General features: G+C 37.1%; 1 protein-coding gene across 6 annotated transcripts in view; it reads left to right on the top strand.

Annotated features, from left to right (window-relative positions):
- Positions 1-16,474, top strand: part of CFAP95 (cilia and flagella associated protein 95) — a 126,311-nt gene that overhangs the window by 80,277 nt on the left and 29,560 nt on the right. For 5 of the 6 annotated variants that reach the window (XM_019661079.1, XM_019661082.1, XM_019661083.1 and 2 more), the window contains one exon: positions 931-1,249. The exons of the other annotated variant lie outside the window; for it this stretch is intronic. In XM_019661079.1, coding sequence (XP_019516624.1) covers positions 931-1,119 — 189 coding nt within the window. In that variant the 3' untranslated portion in view covers positions 1,120-1,249. Of the gene's footprint in view, positions 1-930; positions 1,250-16,474 lie in introns of those variants that run through there. 6 annotated transcript variants of the gene reach the window in all.

The following is a 16,474-nucleotide window of genomic DNA, read 5'->3' as shown; positions in this document are numbered from 1 at the left end:
TCTTACTTCAGAGCCCTGTTATGTATTAAAAGACATAAACACTCAACAACCGTGCCCAACTCATAATAGGCACTTAGTAAATAAATAGACACTGTAATGATTCTTATGGTTGAACATATGGTTAAACTTTTCAATTATTTTCAATAAAACTAATCTAATATTAGAACTATATTTTGGTGTTCTTTCATTGCTTTATAGCTTTTGGTGATTTAATTTCAATATTGTCGTATTGCTTTAAAATTAGTACCAATTTAAGGCAGATATTAGATAATCAGTTCAAGGGCTTTATGTTCCTTATCACCATTACCCTTAATGTAATCTGAAAGAATCAATATTTTCCTTGGGAAATGGTCAATAATAGTGTCTTGTTTTATTACAGTAGAAGCTTTTATGGTATGCTCTAAAGATAAATACCTTAAATGTTATATTGGGTAATGCTGAGGTAAATTTCTCATAGGAATGAAACTTTGAAAATGACATTTACTGGAAAGTGTGACTTGGTAGCAATTATTATATAATAACCCAAGATATTATTCTTTGGAATGATTATAACATATTAATTTTTTAAAATGTTGAATGGCAGAGAAATTGTCATTGTTTGGGTCTTATGTAGATGATCATAAAATTTAAATTGTTCTTTATGCTGTATATTTATGGTTTAGAACAATTTTAAATGTATAATAATATTTTTTACTTTTATAAATAAAACGACCATGAACTACTTTCTTCTTTCAGAATTATAAGTACTTATAAATGTAATAGCCATTTTTTTTCATTGAGGCATTTGTAATTTGAGAGGTTAAATTAATTAATTGTTTTAAACTTAACATTTGATCATAAGATTAACACATTGAAGATCAACTTTTAGAAATCACTCCTTTTTACATATTTCACTCATTCAATATCATTTCTCTTTCTCGCCCCCAATAGGGTTATCCTTGTCAAGATGATTATTCAATAATCCACAGAAAATGCCGTTCTCAGTTCACAGATCTAAATGGCTCCAAAAGATTTGGCATCAACACTTGGCATGACGAGAGTGGGATTTATGCTAATTCCTATGTAAAACAAAAACTCTACCCATTAAATGGTGGTCCTCTTGTCCCATTTTTAAAATAATGTATGAAGTCAGATTCTCTAACTAATAAAAGAATAAGGGATTTAACAGTTGATGATTTTCTATCCTAATAAATGCAATGGAAATATTACTAAAGTAGGTTTCTTTAAAAACAAATTTTTCATATTCTAGACCAGTGTGTATATCCTTCTTTTCATAAACTAATCTAGTATTTTCCAAAGTTCAGCATGTGCACCACTGAGGGTATACAACACAATTGTAGATAGTACTTGGTGGAATTTATTTTATTTTATTTATGGATGGTATTTATTTGAATTTCTATTGGAAAAAATGCATAAAGCTATCACAATCAAGCTTGTGATTGCTTATGGTATGGCTAATTTTAAAAAAGGAACTAACTTAAATTCCACTCTTAAGTGAATAAAAGTAAAGGTGACATTCATTTTTAACATGAAACTAATGATGGAAGTTTGGGTAACACTGGCACTATAATAATGTTGCATGTTTATGTCCACGTGTGCGTGCATGCGTGTGCATGTTGGGGGAGTGTCTATTTATAGACTTTGATTTATCTATGGTGGCTAGCTGCACTGTGGATTATCTATTCAGCATAGTGTTTTTCCTTATTGAAAATAACACTGTTTGAGTGTATGGGATAGCAGAGACGCAGACAATCTTGGTGACACTTTAGGGATTTGGTGGAAAAATCCAATCTTCTAAATCATTAGATTTAGAAGAAATCCTAGCAGTTATTTTGACTCACCCTCTGATTTTACAGGTGAGCAGAGACCCATAGAGGTTTAAGTAGGTTGCCCCGGGTTACATAAATAAATTCTAGCTGATCATGAGGTGCATTTGAACTCTTATTTCTTCTGAGAATGAGTTTAATTATTTGGCCAACCTAGGCTAAATTTACTCTCATTATGTTTCTTTAAAAAATAAATTCATGAAATAGCATTTCATGATAAATGCTAATTTATACTGCTTCCAACTCTTGACTGGCGAATTATAAGAAAAACTATAAACCTTGTAAGTGGAGAAATGATAATTAATAAAGAAAATGTGGATATACCAGGTAAGCATTCACCAGCAGTTTTACTATTCAGTTGTAGGAAAAGTCATGACACATTTTTGCAACGAAAAACAGAAAAAATACATCATGATTTTTCCGACAACCCAATGTGATTTCTTGCTACTTTAAACTGTGTCTATAAATACACAAAAATATATATTCTATATACATAAATATGTATATTATACTCATATACATGTATATGTATATAATGTTAATTATATATATATATATATAAATATATACAATGTAAATTCTTTATATATTACCTATTTTAGTGGATACCTACCTAGGGTTACCTTCCCTTCCACAGACTACAAATTGAAGATTAATCATTCCTAAAACTCATTAACTTCCCTTCCACAGACTACCAATTCAAGTTTAATCACTCCTAACACTCTTTAATGTATCTAGAGTAGACAGATGTTTGAAGTATGTAAATCTGGATGTCAAGCTACTTATATTTGTAAGGAAAAGTCTGAATGGACATCATTACCTTTGAAGAATGCCTGGTACCTGGAAAATAAAATAAAATTCACTTCATTCACAGGAATTCTATATTGTCACAATAACTAACATCACATTTTGCATAAATGACCTGGGTCTGCCATGAGGGGGTCGACTTAGAAATCAGTTCTGGTTTGGTTAGAAGGAGAATGCAGTAAGAGAAATTGTATTTAAACTAGTCAAGTAAAATGGTACGTTGAAATGAAGATTTCAGCAGGGTTTGCCTCATTTCAAGTTGCCATCCGTGAGTGAATGAGTGCATGTTTCAACTCAGTGAACACTACCACATTACTGTGAAACCTAGATCTTTTAGGTGTAAGTATTTTGTATTGATTTGTATTTCTTTAGATAACTGCTTCAATGGTTCATCTCACCAGTATCAAAGACCATTCAAACAAGAAAAACTGGAACTTGGATTTGGTCACTGCAGAATGTCTTTAGGAAGTGAGATACTGCCACCTGATGGGTCCACACATATACTTAATAGGGTTCCACCTGAGATACCAAAACAGCACTATTTTTCTGTGTTTATAAAGTTAGCTCCTCTCTCTCTCTCTCTCTCTCTCTCTCTCTCTCTCTCTCTCTCTCTCTCTCTCTCTCCCCTATATATATTCACATTTGTTTAGTGTTTTTCTTTTGGCCTTTATGCATTGTTATGTCAGAACTGTAGGTGTGAGACCACTCTGACAGAATGCAGACTGCTGCAAGGAGAATGGGAGATTGGTTGGGCAGATCCTAAGCAGCTACAACACAATGGTGATCCTTTAGTTAAATCTGACCCACAGATAAGTTTTATTTAGTCTGCGCAGTGTGTCCTTTTTTCATTAATTGAAAAAAAATCAAATCAAATTTTCTAAATTAGAGCATTTTACTTAAAAATGTATATTTCTGTGTGCTTGACAAATTGTCATATCTGGCTAAACTAGGCCTCATTTTGATACAGCAGCAATCATCAGGGGTATTACGGGAGGTCCTCTTTAGATGGGGTTAAGTTCATTATTTTGTTGCATTTCTCACCTGGAATACTTCACTCATTTGTGGAGGCATTATAACCCTTTACCTAAGAAGAAGTGGAACAAATATGAAATAGTAGATTGTGTGGTGGAAGGGAAGTAGTAGTAGAAAAGTGGCAAAACTGGCAACTTCTTGGTGACTGAGATTAGCATGGTAAAGATAGAGGCTGTATTCTAATTTAAGGGACAGAGAAAATCTGGTTGAGTTTGAATAGGAATCAGATCCCAGGCTTTGTGGTGTAGAAAATAGAAATGGGGAGTTGGCTAAAGGCTTCATGGTGACCTACTCCTAAAATTTCCTTTTGAACTCCCACATCCTCAGTTTCTCACACTATTGGCAATGTTGACCCAAGCCTCCTTCTATGAGCCACACATGCACTGCCTGCCTTCCTCAGCTGCTCCATAGCTGGCTTGTTGTCTTCCTTCTCCTACTGCTAATGTCCAGGTGTTTCACAGGGTTGGCCTTTACCCTGTTCTCTATATACAGTGTCATGGGTTCAATGATCACCTTTAGGTAGAATTGTGATTTCATTGTTTTATTTACCATGACATACACAAGAGAAAGTATTCACACATATGATACAATGCCTTGGATAGGCTCAGAGTATAATGAGGTCCAAAGAAATTAGTTGGGAAATAAAACAATAATTGTGATGGTTAATTTTATATGTCACCTTGACTGGGCCACTGTGCCCAGATATTTGGTTAAGCATTATTCTGGTTGTTTCTGTGAAGGTGTTTTGGGGTGAGATTTACACTTAAATTAGTGGATTTCCAGTAAAGCAGATTGCTCTTCATAATATGGGCCTGGATAGAACAAAAACGCTGACCTCCTCCGAGCAAGAAGGAATTTTGCAGTAGACTTTTTTCAGACTTCAGCTGCAACATTGGCTCTTCCCAGGGTTTCCAGCCATATATCTATATATGTGGAAGAGGGTGGGCATAACAGTCAGAAAAGAATTTAACAAAGGCGTGATTTAGGAAAGCTTTTCAGAATGCAGTTTAGTGTGCATGATGCTATTATTGGTGTACATTAGATCACATACTTTTCCCTACCAGAAACAAAAATATTAAACCGGTTTAAACAGTAAGTACATTTACAATCTCATGTAACAAGAAGTCCAGGCCCCCAGTATGTTATGTCCAGCCTTGGCCTCTGCCCTCCTCAGACTGGCTGCATAATGGGTGAAGTTGTTCCAGACCTCATCTTCAGACATGAAAATGTCCAGAGGAAAAAAAATGGTTGTCTCTTCTCAAATGTGTTTCTCTGGAGCTGGGAAACCTTTCCCAGACGCCTCCTCCATGCAGTCTTAGTGGCCAGAATTGGATCACATGCACATTGTTAAAAAAAAAAAAACGATCTCTGGCAAAGAGACCACCATGATCGGCTTAGACAAATAGAATCTCCTGCTGAGCTGTGAATGGGGTTAGCTTTTTCTGGGTCCTGCTGGGTGGTTACCTGAGGCAAAGCAGGGTCCTGTCAGGAAGAAAGAAGAGGGCACGTAGATGTTGGGTAGGAAGCCAACGAAGTCCACCAAAAGGATGACTTGGAAGTTGGCTGTCCCTTTTTTAATGCAATCAGATGCTGTCTTGGTTCTCTGCCAAATAAAACATTGGTTTCTAAAAATAAAAAATAAAAATCAAACCACGTAGATGATATTGTTTTGGGGGAACTTAATTGCAGTTAATGGGGCATGAAGATGAGTTATATCACACAGCATACGACAATTTACTTGAAAACCCCCATTAAATGTCTTTGCTCCCACATCCTTCCTCCTCCCCCTGCCCTTGCATCTTTTCATTCATTCAAACACTCACATTCCAACGCACATAGCTTCTTTACCGTTCTCTCCTTCAGGAGTTGAACTCACACTCTCTTCCTTGTTTTTTGCCTGGAAGCTCTACCTACTTCCTCCTCATTTGAGGCCCTGGAAGTCCAGCCTCCACCCTCAGAGAATTATCAAAGTATCCATTCACTCACCAATTGCTGAGAAAAGAAAGTTTCTTCAGATCATTACATAGAGAAAAGTTTATGATACTCTATTTTCTTTGGAAGTGTGACTCTTTTGCAAACTTGGTGTTTTAACTAATATTAGTAAAAGGCTATTAGTGACCTATCTCACAAGTGATTGTAATAGATTGGAGTCCTGAGATGGAGGCCTTGTAATCAATAATAATCAATATCCCCAGCCTGACCTCGCTCCTGAACTTGAGTCTCATATATAACTGCTCATCTCCACCAGACAAAAAAGGAACCTACTTATGTTCAAAATGAAGTAATTGTTCATTGCTCTCTTATCTGTCCTGTTTCCTATTGCTGTTACAGCATTGTTATCTTCCCAACAGTCATTTAAAATTCCTTTCTTCCTTGCTTTTTATATTATCTAGCACTTCCCAAATTTCCCTATTAATAGGTGTTCCTTGAAGAAAGTGTTCCCCAAATGCCTTTGGATACGCCATACCCTTGTCTTGGAGCATTACAATGCACATTCAAATATTAAAGGCCCTGAGAAATTCTGTAGAACAGAAGGTAGTTAAGCCCTGTTTAATCCAGCATTTCCCAGGCTTATTTCATCATAGAATCATTTTTGCAGGGAGTGTCTGTTAATATATTCTGTGATATTAGTATTTCATGGAAAGCATTGTTCTAAGCAATTTCTAAATAGGGTGGGGGACAAAGAAAATATTTATTGTCTAGTAAGTACTATATACATACATGAAGTAGAGTTATTTTATTCTGGTTCTATTAAAGGGGTGGGGCGGGGGAACCCTAGTGCCTCTTAATAAACAGACTCAGGCAGAAATCCAACTTCATAATGATGAAGTAAGTATAGGTTTTCCTTATGTGTTATGGTGATTGGCATGTACACATTCTAAACTTTCTCCCTTATCTTTCTAACCAAAGGGTAATAGCCAACTGCTGCTTTACTTTCTCAAAACTACTTGCATCCCATTTCACTCTGAGATTTTCATTAAATACCACTGGAACTTGTGGCCTATAGTTTCAACTATCATTTTAATAAAGGCAGAATTGAGTATTTGTAGGTAATAAATATTTTATTCTACATTGTACTACCAGGCTAAGGACTTAACAAGAGTCTTTCTACCTTAACACTTAATGTGTTGAATTCATATAGGTGCCTAATAAGTGTTCATTTATGAGTATGTAAGAGTCTATAGGTTCTTAACCTAACCTCAAGAATGATCAGAATAAAATTTGCATTTAATTAAACTTAATGTAAGTCGATACAAATTGGTAGAGTTGCCAAGTAGGAAAACAAATTGAAAAGGATAACCTGAAGCAAATTTGGATACATTTGAAAGATAAGAAATTCAAGTTGTGATTGGAAAATGGGAAGGGATAAAGTATGGATTAAAGGGACAGCATTTTTCAGTAGTGTATGTTTTTGATGCATTTAATTCAAATTTTTATTGAAAAATTTATGCGAACTCCCTGGAGATTTAATTCAGGTAGAATATTGATACTACAGTTGATGTAGGCATAACACTGGCAATTAAAAAAAGTCGATTGGGCTATTTTTTACAAGACCCAAGAGTTGGCCACAGAAAAGCCCTTAGTCACTATTTAAAAAACAAACTGCATAGTGCATAGTGCTTTTTTCTTTTTAATAGAAGTACATCAAACAAAGAAACATTTCTAAAAGGCTCAAGCAAATATAGGAATCTGAAAACACTTTTCTGTTCAAGTCAGCTGAAGAAAAGAACACAGGAAAATCATAAAGTAAAGAGCATTCCTTTTCAGGATGCTTCTTTCTTATAAGTAGTTTAAAGTCCAGTGGAGTGTGCAAAAAGCTCTTTCATAAAGCAAGAAAATATAAAAAGAAGCTGGTGGCATTTCTGATTTTATTGAATAACTGCAAAGCAGTGGCTGTGAAAGGGAAGAAAAAAACTCAAGGCAATGGGTAGTTGAAAGGCGTGCTAAGACACACACACACACACACACACACACACACACACACACACACACACTGTGATGGAGATATATCAAAAGGACATGGGAGTTAGCTGAAAGAGCTCCAAGTGATCATGGCTGGAACATAATTTTAAGCAACAAAATTTTTAAATTGTATTAGATTATAACTCAAAGTATAAAATAAATACCCATGAGTAAATAAATGATTGAATAAATAGATAAATAAATTCTCCTTGCAGAAGAATTCCAAACAACTTACATAGATTCTCCACCTTTGAGGGCATGAGCATAGCTTCCAGTTTAAGTGTGGACTGCACATAGTGACTTTCTTCCAGATAGTACCATGTGGAAATGAAGGGAATAAAAGTCTCTTTAGAGTGGAGAGTCCTGATAAACACATCAGGCAGGTGATCAAGGTCAACATCAGTAGTGATAAATAATGTTGGTAGTATGTACCTTTGATATGATAGGATGAAAATGGCACTTGACCTCTGTGGGTTCCTCTAAAACCTTATAACTCCAGTCTAATTATGAGAAAAACATTAGATAAATCCCAGTTGAGAGACATTCTACAAAATATCTGACCAGTATTCATCAAAACTTTCAATGTCATCAAAAACGAGGACAATCTAAGAAATTGTCATAGCCAACAGGAGCCTCAGGGCACATGGTTACTAAACGTACTGTAATATCCTGCATGGGATTCTGGAACAGAAAGAGGACATTAGATAAAAACTAAGGTGATTTGAATAAAGTATAGACTCTAGTCAACATTGGTTCTTTGTGACAAACGTACCACACTAATGCTAATAACAGAAAACTGGGTGAGGAGTATATGAGAATTTTTTATACTATCTTCACAACCTTTCTGTAAATCTAAAACTATACTAAGGTGAAAATTTTTATTTAAACATTGTGATGAATACTGGCATCTGAAGATGTTGGCTAAGAAATTGTTACAAAGATGTGATATTTGATATTTGATAGCCAAGCCTTGCAATGTGAAACTTGATTTTTCATAAGTTGATTTGCTTGGATGAAATACCTTATTTTTAAAATGGTTAAGATACTGACATATGAATTCAGCAAAACTACTTCCCGCCAAAAAATCTGGTAGGCAAAAGAAAGGAAGAAAGGAGGAAGGAAGGAAGAGAGGAAGGAAGGAAGAAAAGAAGGTGAAGCTCTAACCTCTAATGTGATAGTATCAGGAGGTTGGGCCTTTGGGAGGTAATTAAGTTTAAATAAGGTCATGAGGATGGGATTCTTGTTTTGGGATTAGTGCCCTTATAAGAAGAGATCAGAGAGGGCTCTCTCTCTGCACCATGTAAGGATGTATTAAGAAGACAGCTGTCTATAAGCCAGGAAGAGCGACCTCACCAGACACCAAATCTGTCTGCACCTTAATCTTGGACTTCCCAGCCTCCAGAACGACGCAAAATAAATGTTTGTTGATTAAGTCCTTGCCCTCCTCTCCCCTAGTCTATGGGATTCTGTTACAGCAGCCAGAACTGACTAGGACACTGAGGCAACAGAGGAAGACAGGAGCCAGGTCGTGAGAGGCCATGCAGAAGAAAAGACTTTATCCAGGAGAGGATGAGCTTTAGGCAGTGAGTAAAATCATAAGAAATACGATGAGAAAGATAACTCAAAGGCCCTGTAGGGGAATACTTGAAGGGGACATGGCTGGAAGCAGAAAGGCCAGTGAGGAAGCTCCTGTAAGAACGTGGGGGAGAGGATGTGAGTGCGGACGGAGAGCAGCAGGCAGAGAAGCTGAAGACTTTGAGTTGGCAGGTCTTAGTGATGAAGTAGATAAGGAGAGAAACAGGCGGGAGTCCAGGATGACGTCAGTGCTACCAATAATGAAGAGAGAGCACACTGAGGGAAAAGTGGGAATGTGGAGGAAGGTGAGTTCTGTCTGGGATATGTTGAATTTGGGACATCCAGGCAGGGATGTCTAGCAGGTAGTCAGATATAATCGGAATGAGGCCCAGAAGAATGATCTGGAACAATAAGAGTTTTCAGCAGTGGATATATGAGTATAGTTAGTCATTGGGGGAGGGGAACAGCGCTGGGGAATTGGGGGAGGGGAACAGACAAGTTGCTGTCGTTTTGTTCCTCAGTCTAGTTGTGGAGGACATCACTTCACTGGCCCATGTTGGCATTGATAAGTATTTTTTGAATGAGTAGGACGTTACTGAAGTAGGCTGAAGGAGAAGTTAATGAATTGGGTGAAATCAACGAAGCCTGTTGAAATTGTTAGAAAACTTGAATAAGGTGACTTTGATTTCTGTTCAGGAGTGCATGTCTCATACCTTTCCTGTGTTAATATAGATGATAGATAGATAGATAGATAGATAGATAGATAGATAGATGATAGATAGATATAGATATATATAGATATATGGTTTGTAATTCTTGGGATATGGTCAAATTCAGAAAACATCCTTTACTACTTGCTTTAGAGAAAATACATTTCTATAATGTATAAATGTCTAGTCGATACATTCTATTTTAAGGAGTTCACCAGACTATCATTTAAAATGTTTGATGTAAAATATTTAATATCACCTATGATGTAATCTAGGTAAATGTTTAACTTGAATACATTAGGCCTTTAGTTCTATCTTCAAGCTTATAGTAAATACAAAGGCTAGAAGAGCAAGCTAAATGATACCGTGAAGGAATAACTAACAAATTTAAAGGACAGACGTTTCTGCAGACAGTTGTCCCAGTTTATTCAACAAGTCAGTGAGGTTTAAAATTTTTTTAAAAAGAGGATTCTGGGGCCGGCTGAGTGGCGCATTGGTTAAGAGCTGGCTTGGGACGCCAGAGGGCCCTGGTTCGGATCCCATGTATGAGGGCCAGTGACACCACCCTCTACAGCTAAGATGCTGAACAACAGCTCAACCTGGAGCTGGGCTGCCGTGAGTCACCTGCGATGGCAGGTGGGTTGCCATGGGCTACCGTGTGTAGCCAGCAGCCAGCATGAGCGGCCGTCCAGAAGCCGGCAACTGATCTGCCTCGCCTGGGAAGAGTGCAATGATAATAACAACATGGACCAGTGAAGCAACGTCCTCCACAACTAGACTGAAGAACAAAAGGACAGCAACTTGTATGTTCCTCTTCCCCCAATTCCCCAGTGCTGTTCCCATCCCCCAATTCCCCAATAAAAATCTTTAAAAAAAAAAAGAAAAAAGAGGATTCTGCAAGACTAAAGATGGTTCCTGGGTTGGATTGTTGTTTGGGCCAAGCAATTGTAAAAGCATTTTGTGACAATTAAAGGCATTAGACTATGGACTGGAGTTGAGAAAAATGAAAATTTATAACTGTGGAAAGGTATGGCTTATTAAGTGAATAAGGTGAGACATAAAGACATATAAAACAAATTAATGTTTATAAATATATATAAAAAAGATCTGAAAGTATATACAATAAGCTCTTAGCAGAGATAATATCTGGTTTATGGGAATATGATATTTTCTAACTTCTACAATTCTGTTTCTTTGCAATATTAAAAAAGTTATCTTTTGTGTTAAAAACTGAAATGAAAAGAAACTACAAATGAAGTTTAGAAAGAATACTTTTTTTTCATAAACGCTAAAAGAGAATAAAATAACTTCAAGTATTAGTTTACTAAGGCTACTATAACAAAGTGCCACAAACTGGGTGGCTTAAACAATCAAAATTTATTGTCTCACAGTTCTGGAGGATAGAAGTCCAAGATCAAGGTGTCAGCAGGATCTGGTCCTTTTGAGGGCTGTGAGGAAAAATCTGTTCTATGCCTATCTCCTAGCTTCTGGTGCTTTGCTGGCATCACCCCAGCCTCTGCCTTCATGTTGATTTGGCATTCTCCATGTGTGCATGTCTGTGCTCAAATTTCCCTTTTTATAGGGACAACAGTCATATTGGATTAGGGTTCAGCCTAGTTTAGTGACCTCATCTTAACAAATCACATCTGCAGTGACCCTATTTCCAAATAAGGTCATATTCTGAGGTACTAGGGCTTTGCATTTCAACATATGAAATTTTGGGCTGGAACACAATTCAACCCAGAACCTTCTCAAGAAAGGAGTCCTCGGGCCGGCCGAGTGGCACGTTGGTTAAGAGCTGGCTTGGGATGCCAGAGGGCCCCGGTTCAGGTCCCACATGAGGGCCAGTGACACTGCCCTCTACAGCTAAGATGCTGAACAACAGCTCAAACTGGAGCTGGGCTGCCGTGAGTTGCCAGCAATGGCGTAGGCTGCAGCCACTGCTGCAGTGGGTTGCCATGGGCTACCGTATGTAGCCAGCAGCCAGTATGAGTGGCCAGCAGCCGCTGTGAGCAGCCGCCCAGAAGCCTGCGACTGATCTGCCTCACCTGGGAAGAGCGCAATGATGGTGCCAACTTGGGCCAGTGAAGCAACGTCCTCCACAACTAGACTGAAGAACAAAAAGGACAGCAACTTGTCTGTTCCCCATCCCCCAATTCCCAAATAAAAATCTTAAAAAAAAAAAGAGAAAAGAAAAGAGTCCTCATTATTTCAAAGTGTCAACTTTCCTACACAAGGGAATGAAGGCTGTAGTCCACAAGTTGTTTTCCCTCTCATGATCAAACCTAAATGTTGTCCTTAACTAAGATTTTCCAGTCAAGAATATACAGTGGGGAAAGGATAGTTTCTTTAAGAAAAGTGCTGGACAAACTGGACAGTCACATGCAAAAGAATGAAACTGGACCCCAATGTTGCACCATACACAAAAATCAACAGAAAATGGATTAAAGGCCTAAATATAAGTCCTGAAGTCATAAAACTCCTAGAAGAAAACAGGAACAAGCTCCTTGACATTGGTCTTGGCAATGAGTTTTTGTTTGTTTTTTTGACACAAAAAGCAAAGGCAACACAGGCAAAACTAAACAAGTGGGACTACATCAAACTAAAAAGCTTCTATACATCAAAGGAAACCATTAACAAAATAAAAGGTAACTTGAAGATTTGGCGAAAATATTTGCAAATCATATATCTGATAAAGAGTTAGTATCCAAAATATGTAAAGAATTCATACAAGTCAAATAGAAAAAACAAGGGTAGAGGAAGTGAACCAACATTTTTCCAAAGAATACATACAAATGGCTAACAGGTACATGAAAAGATGTACAACATCACTAATCATCAGAGAAATGCAAACCCAAACCACAGTGAGGTATCACCTCACACCTGTGAGAAGGGCTATTATCAAAAAGACAATAGATAAAAAGTGTTGGCTAGAATGTGGAGAAAAGGGAACCCTTGTGCACTATTGGTGGGATGTAAATTGGTGCAGTCCCTGTGGGAAATAATATGGTGGCTCTTCCAAAAAATAAAAATAGAACTACCTTATGATCCAGCAATTCCACTTCTGGGTATTTATCTGAAGGAAAGGAAATCACTATCTTGAAAAGATACCTGCACCCCTATGTTCATTTTATCATTATTTACAATAGCCAAGACATGGAAATAACCTGTTTCCATTGAAAGATGAGTGAATAAAGAAAATGTGATTATATATATATAATATATATAAATAACATGTATATATATATATATACATATATATTATGTATATATATATATATATAGAGAGAGAGATGATATAATATATGATATACACATACAATAGACATTATTCAGCCATAAAAAGAAGGAAATCATGCCATTTGTGACATGGATGGACCTGGGAGAAATTATGCTAAGTGAAATAAATCAGACAGAAAGAAAAATACTGTATGATCTTATTGATATGTGCAATTAAAAAATAAAAAAACCTAACTCATAGATAGAGGACCATAGATACAGAGGACCATTGGTGGTTGCCAGAGGGAAGGCAGGAAGGTAGGTGAAATGGATGAAGATGGTCAAAAGGTACAACACTTCCAGTTATAAGATAAACAAGCACTGGGCATGTAATGTACAGCATGGGGAGTATAGTTAACAATACAGTATTACATATTTGAAAGTTGCTAAGAGGGTAAATCTTAAAGTTCTCATCACAAGAAAAAAAATAAGTATGTGTGGTGATAGATGTTTACTAAAGTTATTGTATGCATTTTTCAATATATACATATACCAAATTATGTTGTACACCTAAAACTAACACAATGTTATATGTCAATTATGTTTCAGTAAAAAACACTTTCTCTTTACCTGTAAACAAAAAAGTCCCCACTAAAAAACAATGACCAAGCTGTAGGAATACCTTTCTAGTATAAGTTTTATTTAAACTTGAATGCAGATACCCACAAGCTGAATGTTTGTAAAAATCCTACCACTTCTGATGAAATTGACAGAGAAAGGTTAAAAAAAAACAACAACAAAAACAATTATTTATTACTCAGAAAAAATCCTGTCTTTTGGAGAATTACTGTTGGTCTCTATGATACAGTTTCTACTGTTTTATGTAAGACCCCAAAATGAGGATTCGGTATCAAAATATTTGTTTTCTTTTTCTAGATCAGGCAAACATTGCTATGGAATTATAATAATTGTGGTCTGGTTAACGCTTAAAATTTGGCTCCCTCTACTGGAGAATATACAGGAAGGACCACCCTTCTTTTAACCTGAAGTCTAAGAAGCTTGTATAGGGTAGGAATTCACAACTCAGGTTTCCCGTCTTTATGCATATATGGAAATTGCCTCATTGACCAACTTGTGGTTTGTAATGGGGCAAAACTTGTATGTCTCACTATTTGTAAATCAACCACCAACTGCCCCCACTTCAAACAGAGCTAATGTTTAATTCAGCCCCTAAAGCAAATAAGAACATGGCCCTGACATTCAGTCTTCCCCTCATTGAGACATGGGCTGCTGGTCTGCATTTAGGCTTTCAGGGCTGGAAAGAATCACAGAGGTCCTCCAATCTAACTCTTCGTTTTCCTCAGTGGGAAAGCACAGGTGCAGAGAGAGGAAGTGATTTCCCAAAATCATTCAGCTAGGAGAACTTGGATGTACATATATAACAAATTATGTGTGATGCACTTCTCTAACATTTTATATCGATCAGTGCATCAAATCAAGTTAATAAATATTTCCTGATTACCTACTATGTGTCAGACATCAAGGGATGTGCACAGATGTGGGGGACATAATCTTTGCTCCCCAAAGAGCTTATAGTTAATTAAATTGTGTGAATGATGATTCCAGGTTAGAGACAGCTGCCAGGTCTGCAATTCCAAATGGCCAATTAAATGACCTTTCCACATAAAGAATCGCTTCTTGACAGATGATTGGTGATTTCTTTGCACAGCCCGTTAATCTCCTTGATTAGGTGTTGGCTTCTATACAGCTAGCTTTGGAATTTGAATGGCTTTCTGAACTAGAAACTGTGTCTTTGTTGGGGGAAGGTGATATATGACTTTAGTTAGGGTTACAAAATTTTGGGTTTGTTGTTAATGTAGAAAATGACTTTGATTTATCCTGGTGAATGATCTAAAGTTGCTTTTGAATGCAAATGAAAGAATCGCCATAATTTATTCTTTCCTTGGAAAGCACATCTGCATATCCTGTTCTATTTATTGGTCCAACAGCCTCAGCCTTAAACCCATCTTGCAATGCTAAGGTGCCCATGCAAGCTTTGTAGTCAGTTCAGCATATTACTTTTATCTGCCCACAGTAACTTCACATCAGTTGTAGTAACACCATTCCTAAGCACCTGTATGCATATATAGGCCCTCAAGAGTGATCTAGTAAGCAGAGAAAGAATGGAGTCCTAAAGCCATTCTGACTTTGTTGGGACCACTCTACTGCTCACTTAGTCTGCTGCCCCAAGAAACAATATTAGTTATTATATATATAGAGGCAGTACATTGTAGTGATGGCCAGAGCTTCAAACCCCAACTCTGCTGTTTGCCAGCTGTCACCTTAGGAAAGCTACTTAACCTCTTTGTGCCTCACTTCCATATGAGGTTGCTGTGGTGATTAATAAATTAACATACATGAAGCCATGTGAAGAGATCCGAGTGCACAGTGAGCACATTTATGTATCGGCTTATATTATCCTTATTTGATTTGTATGTGCAGGGAAAGCTAATATGTTGTTATAAATTCTAAAAAGGTGATTTGCAAAATGAGACCCAACTCAATAAATGCCATTTCATGCTGGCTCTGGACACAGATGTAGGGGGAGTTATTCTCTGGGGAGAGTGAGCCTTTTGAGTAACCACAGGCACCGGGGTGAGAAATCCCAGTTCTAACCTAAGGAAATAAATGTCAGTCTCCTGCTGTTTCCATATCTTCTGCTTAGAAGATATAAAAGCATTATGGAAATGATTTTGAAGTCCATGGGGGAAGGGGCCAGTGGAGGAATGCCTAAAGTCAAAAGCCAAATAGTATGTATTTGAGCACACCACATCTCTCTTCCTCCTGAAACATTTTTAGAAAACAGGGTATTCTATTACAAACTCTTTGGTAGTCCTTAGATGCTAGATTTTAGCATCAAAGGAACGATACCGCTGCAATAAAAGGACTCTGTGTTCTTAATATTCACAATGCAACATCAGGTGCTTCCCTCAGCATCTTTCTGAAGACGTTAGACAATATGAACTACCTTCCAGAGTTCAGAATCATTCTAAGGTTTCCCAGTGCCTCATATTCATCAAGGTAGATGTGTAGATGTAAAAGTGATTATTGCAAATAACTAGACCTTTTCCAAACATTTAGCTTTTATTTTTTTTAATTTTTTTTTTTTTAAAGATTTTTTTATTGGGAATTGGGGGATGGGAACAGCACTGGGGAATTGGCGGAAGGGGAACAGACAAGTTGCTCTCCTTTTGTTCTTCAGTCTAGTTGTGGAGGACGTTGCTTCACTGGCCCAAGTTGGCACCATCATTGCGCTCTTCCCAGGCGAGGCAGATCAATCCC

The sequence above is a fragment of the Hipposideros armiger genome, unplaced genomic scaffold (genome assembly GCF_001890085.2).
Source record: "Hipposideros armiger isolate ML-2016 unplaced genomic scaffold, ASM189008v1 scaffold_335, whole genome shotgun sequence".
NCBI lineage: Eukaryota > Metazoa > Chordata > Mammalia > Chiroptera > Hipposideridae > Hipposideros > Hipposideros armiger.
Note: the sequence above shows the minus strand (reverse complement) of the source record. Positions and strands in the feature narration are given on the sequence as shown.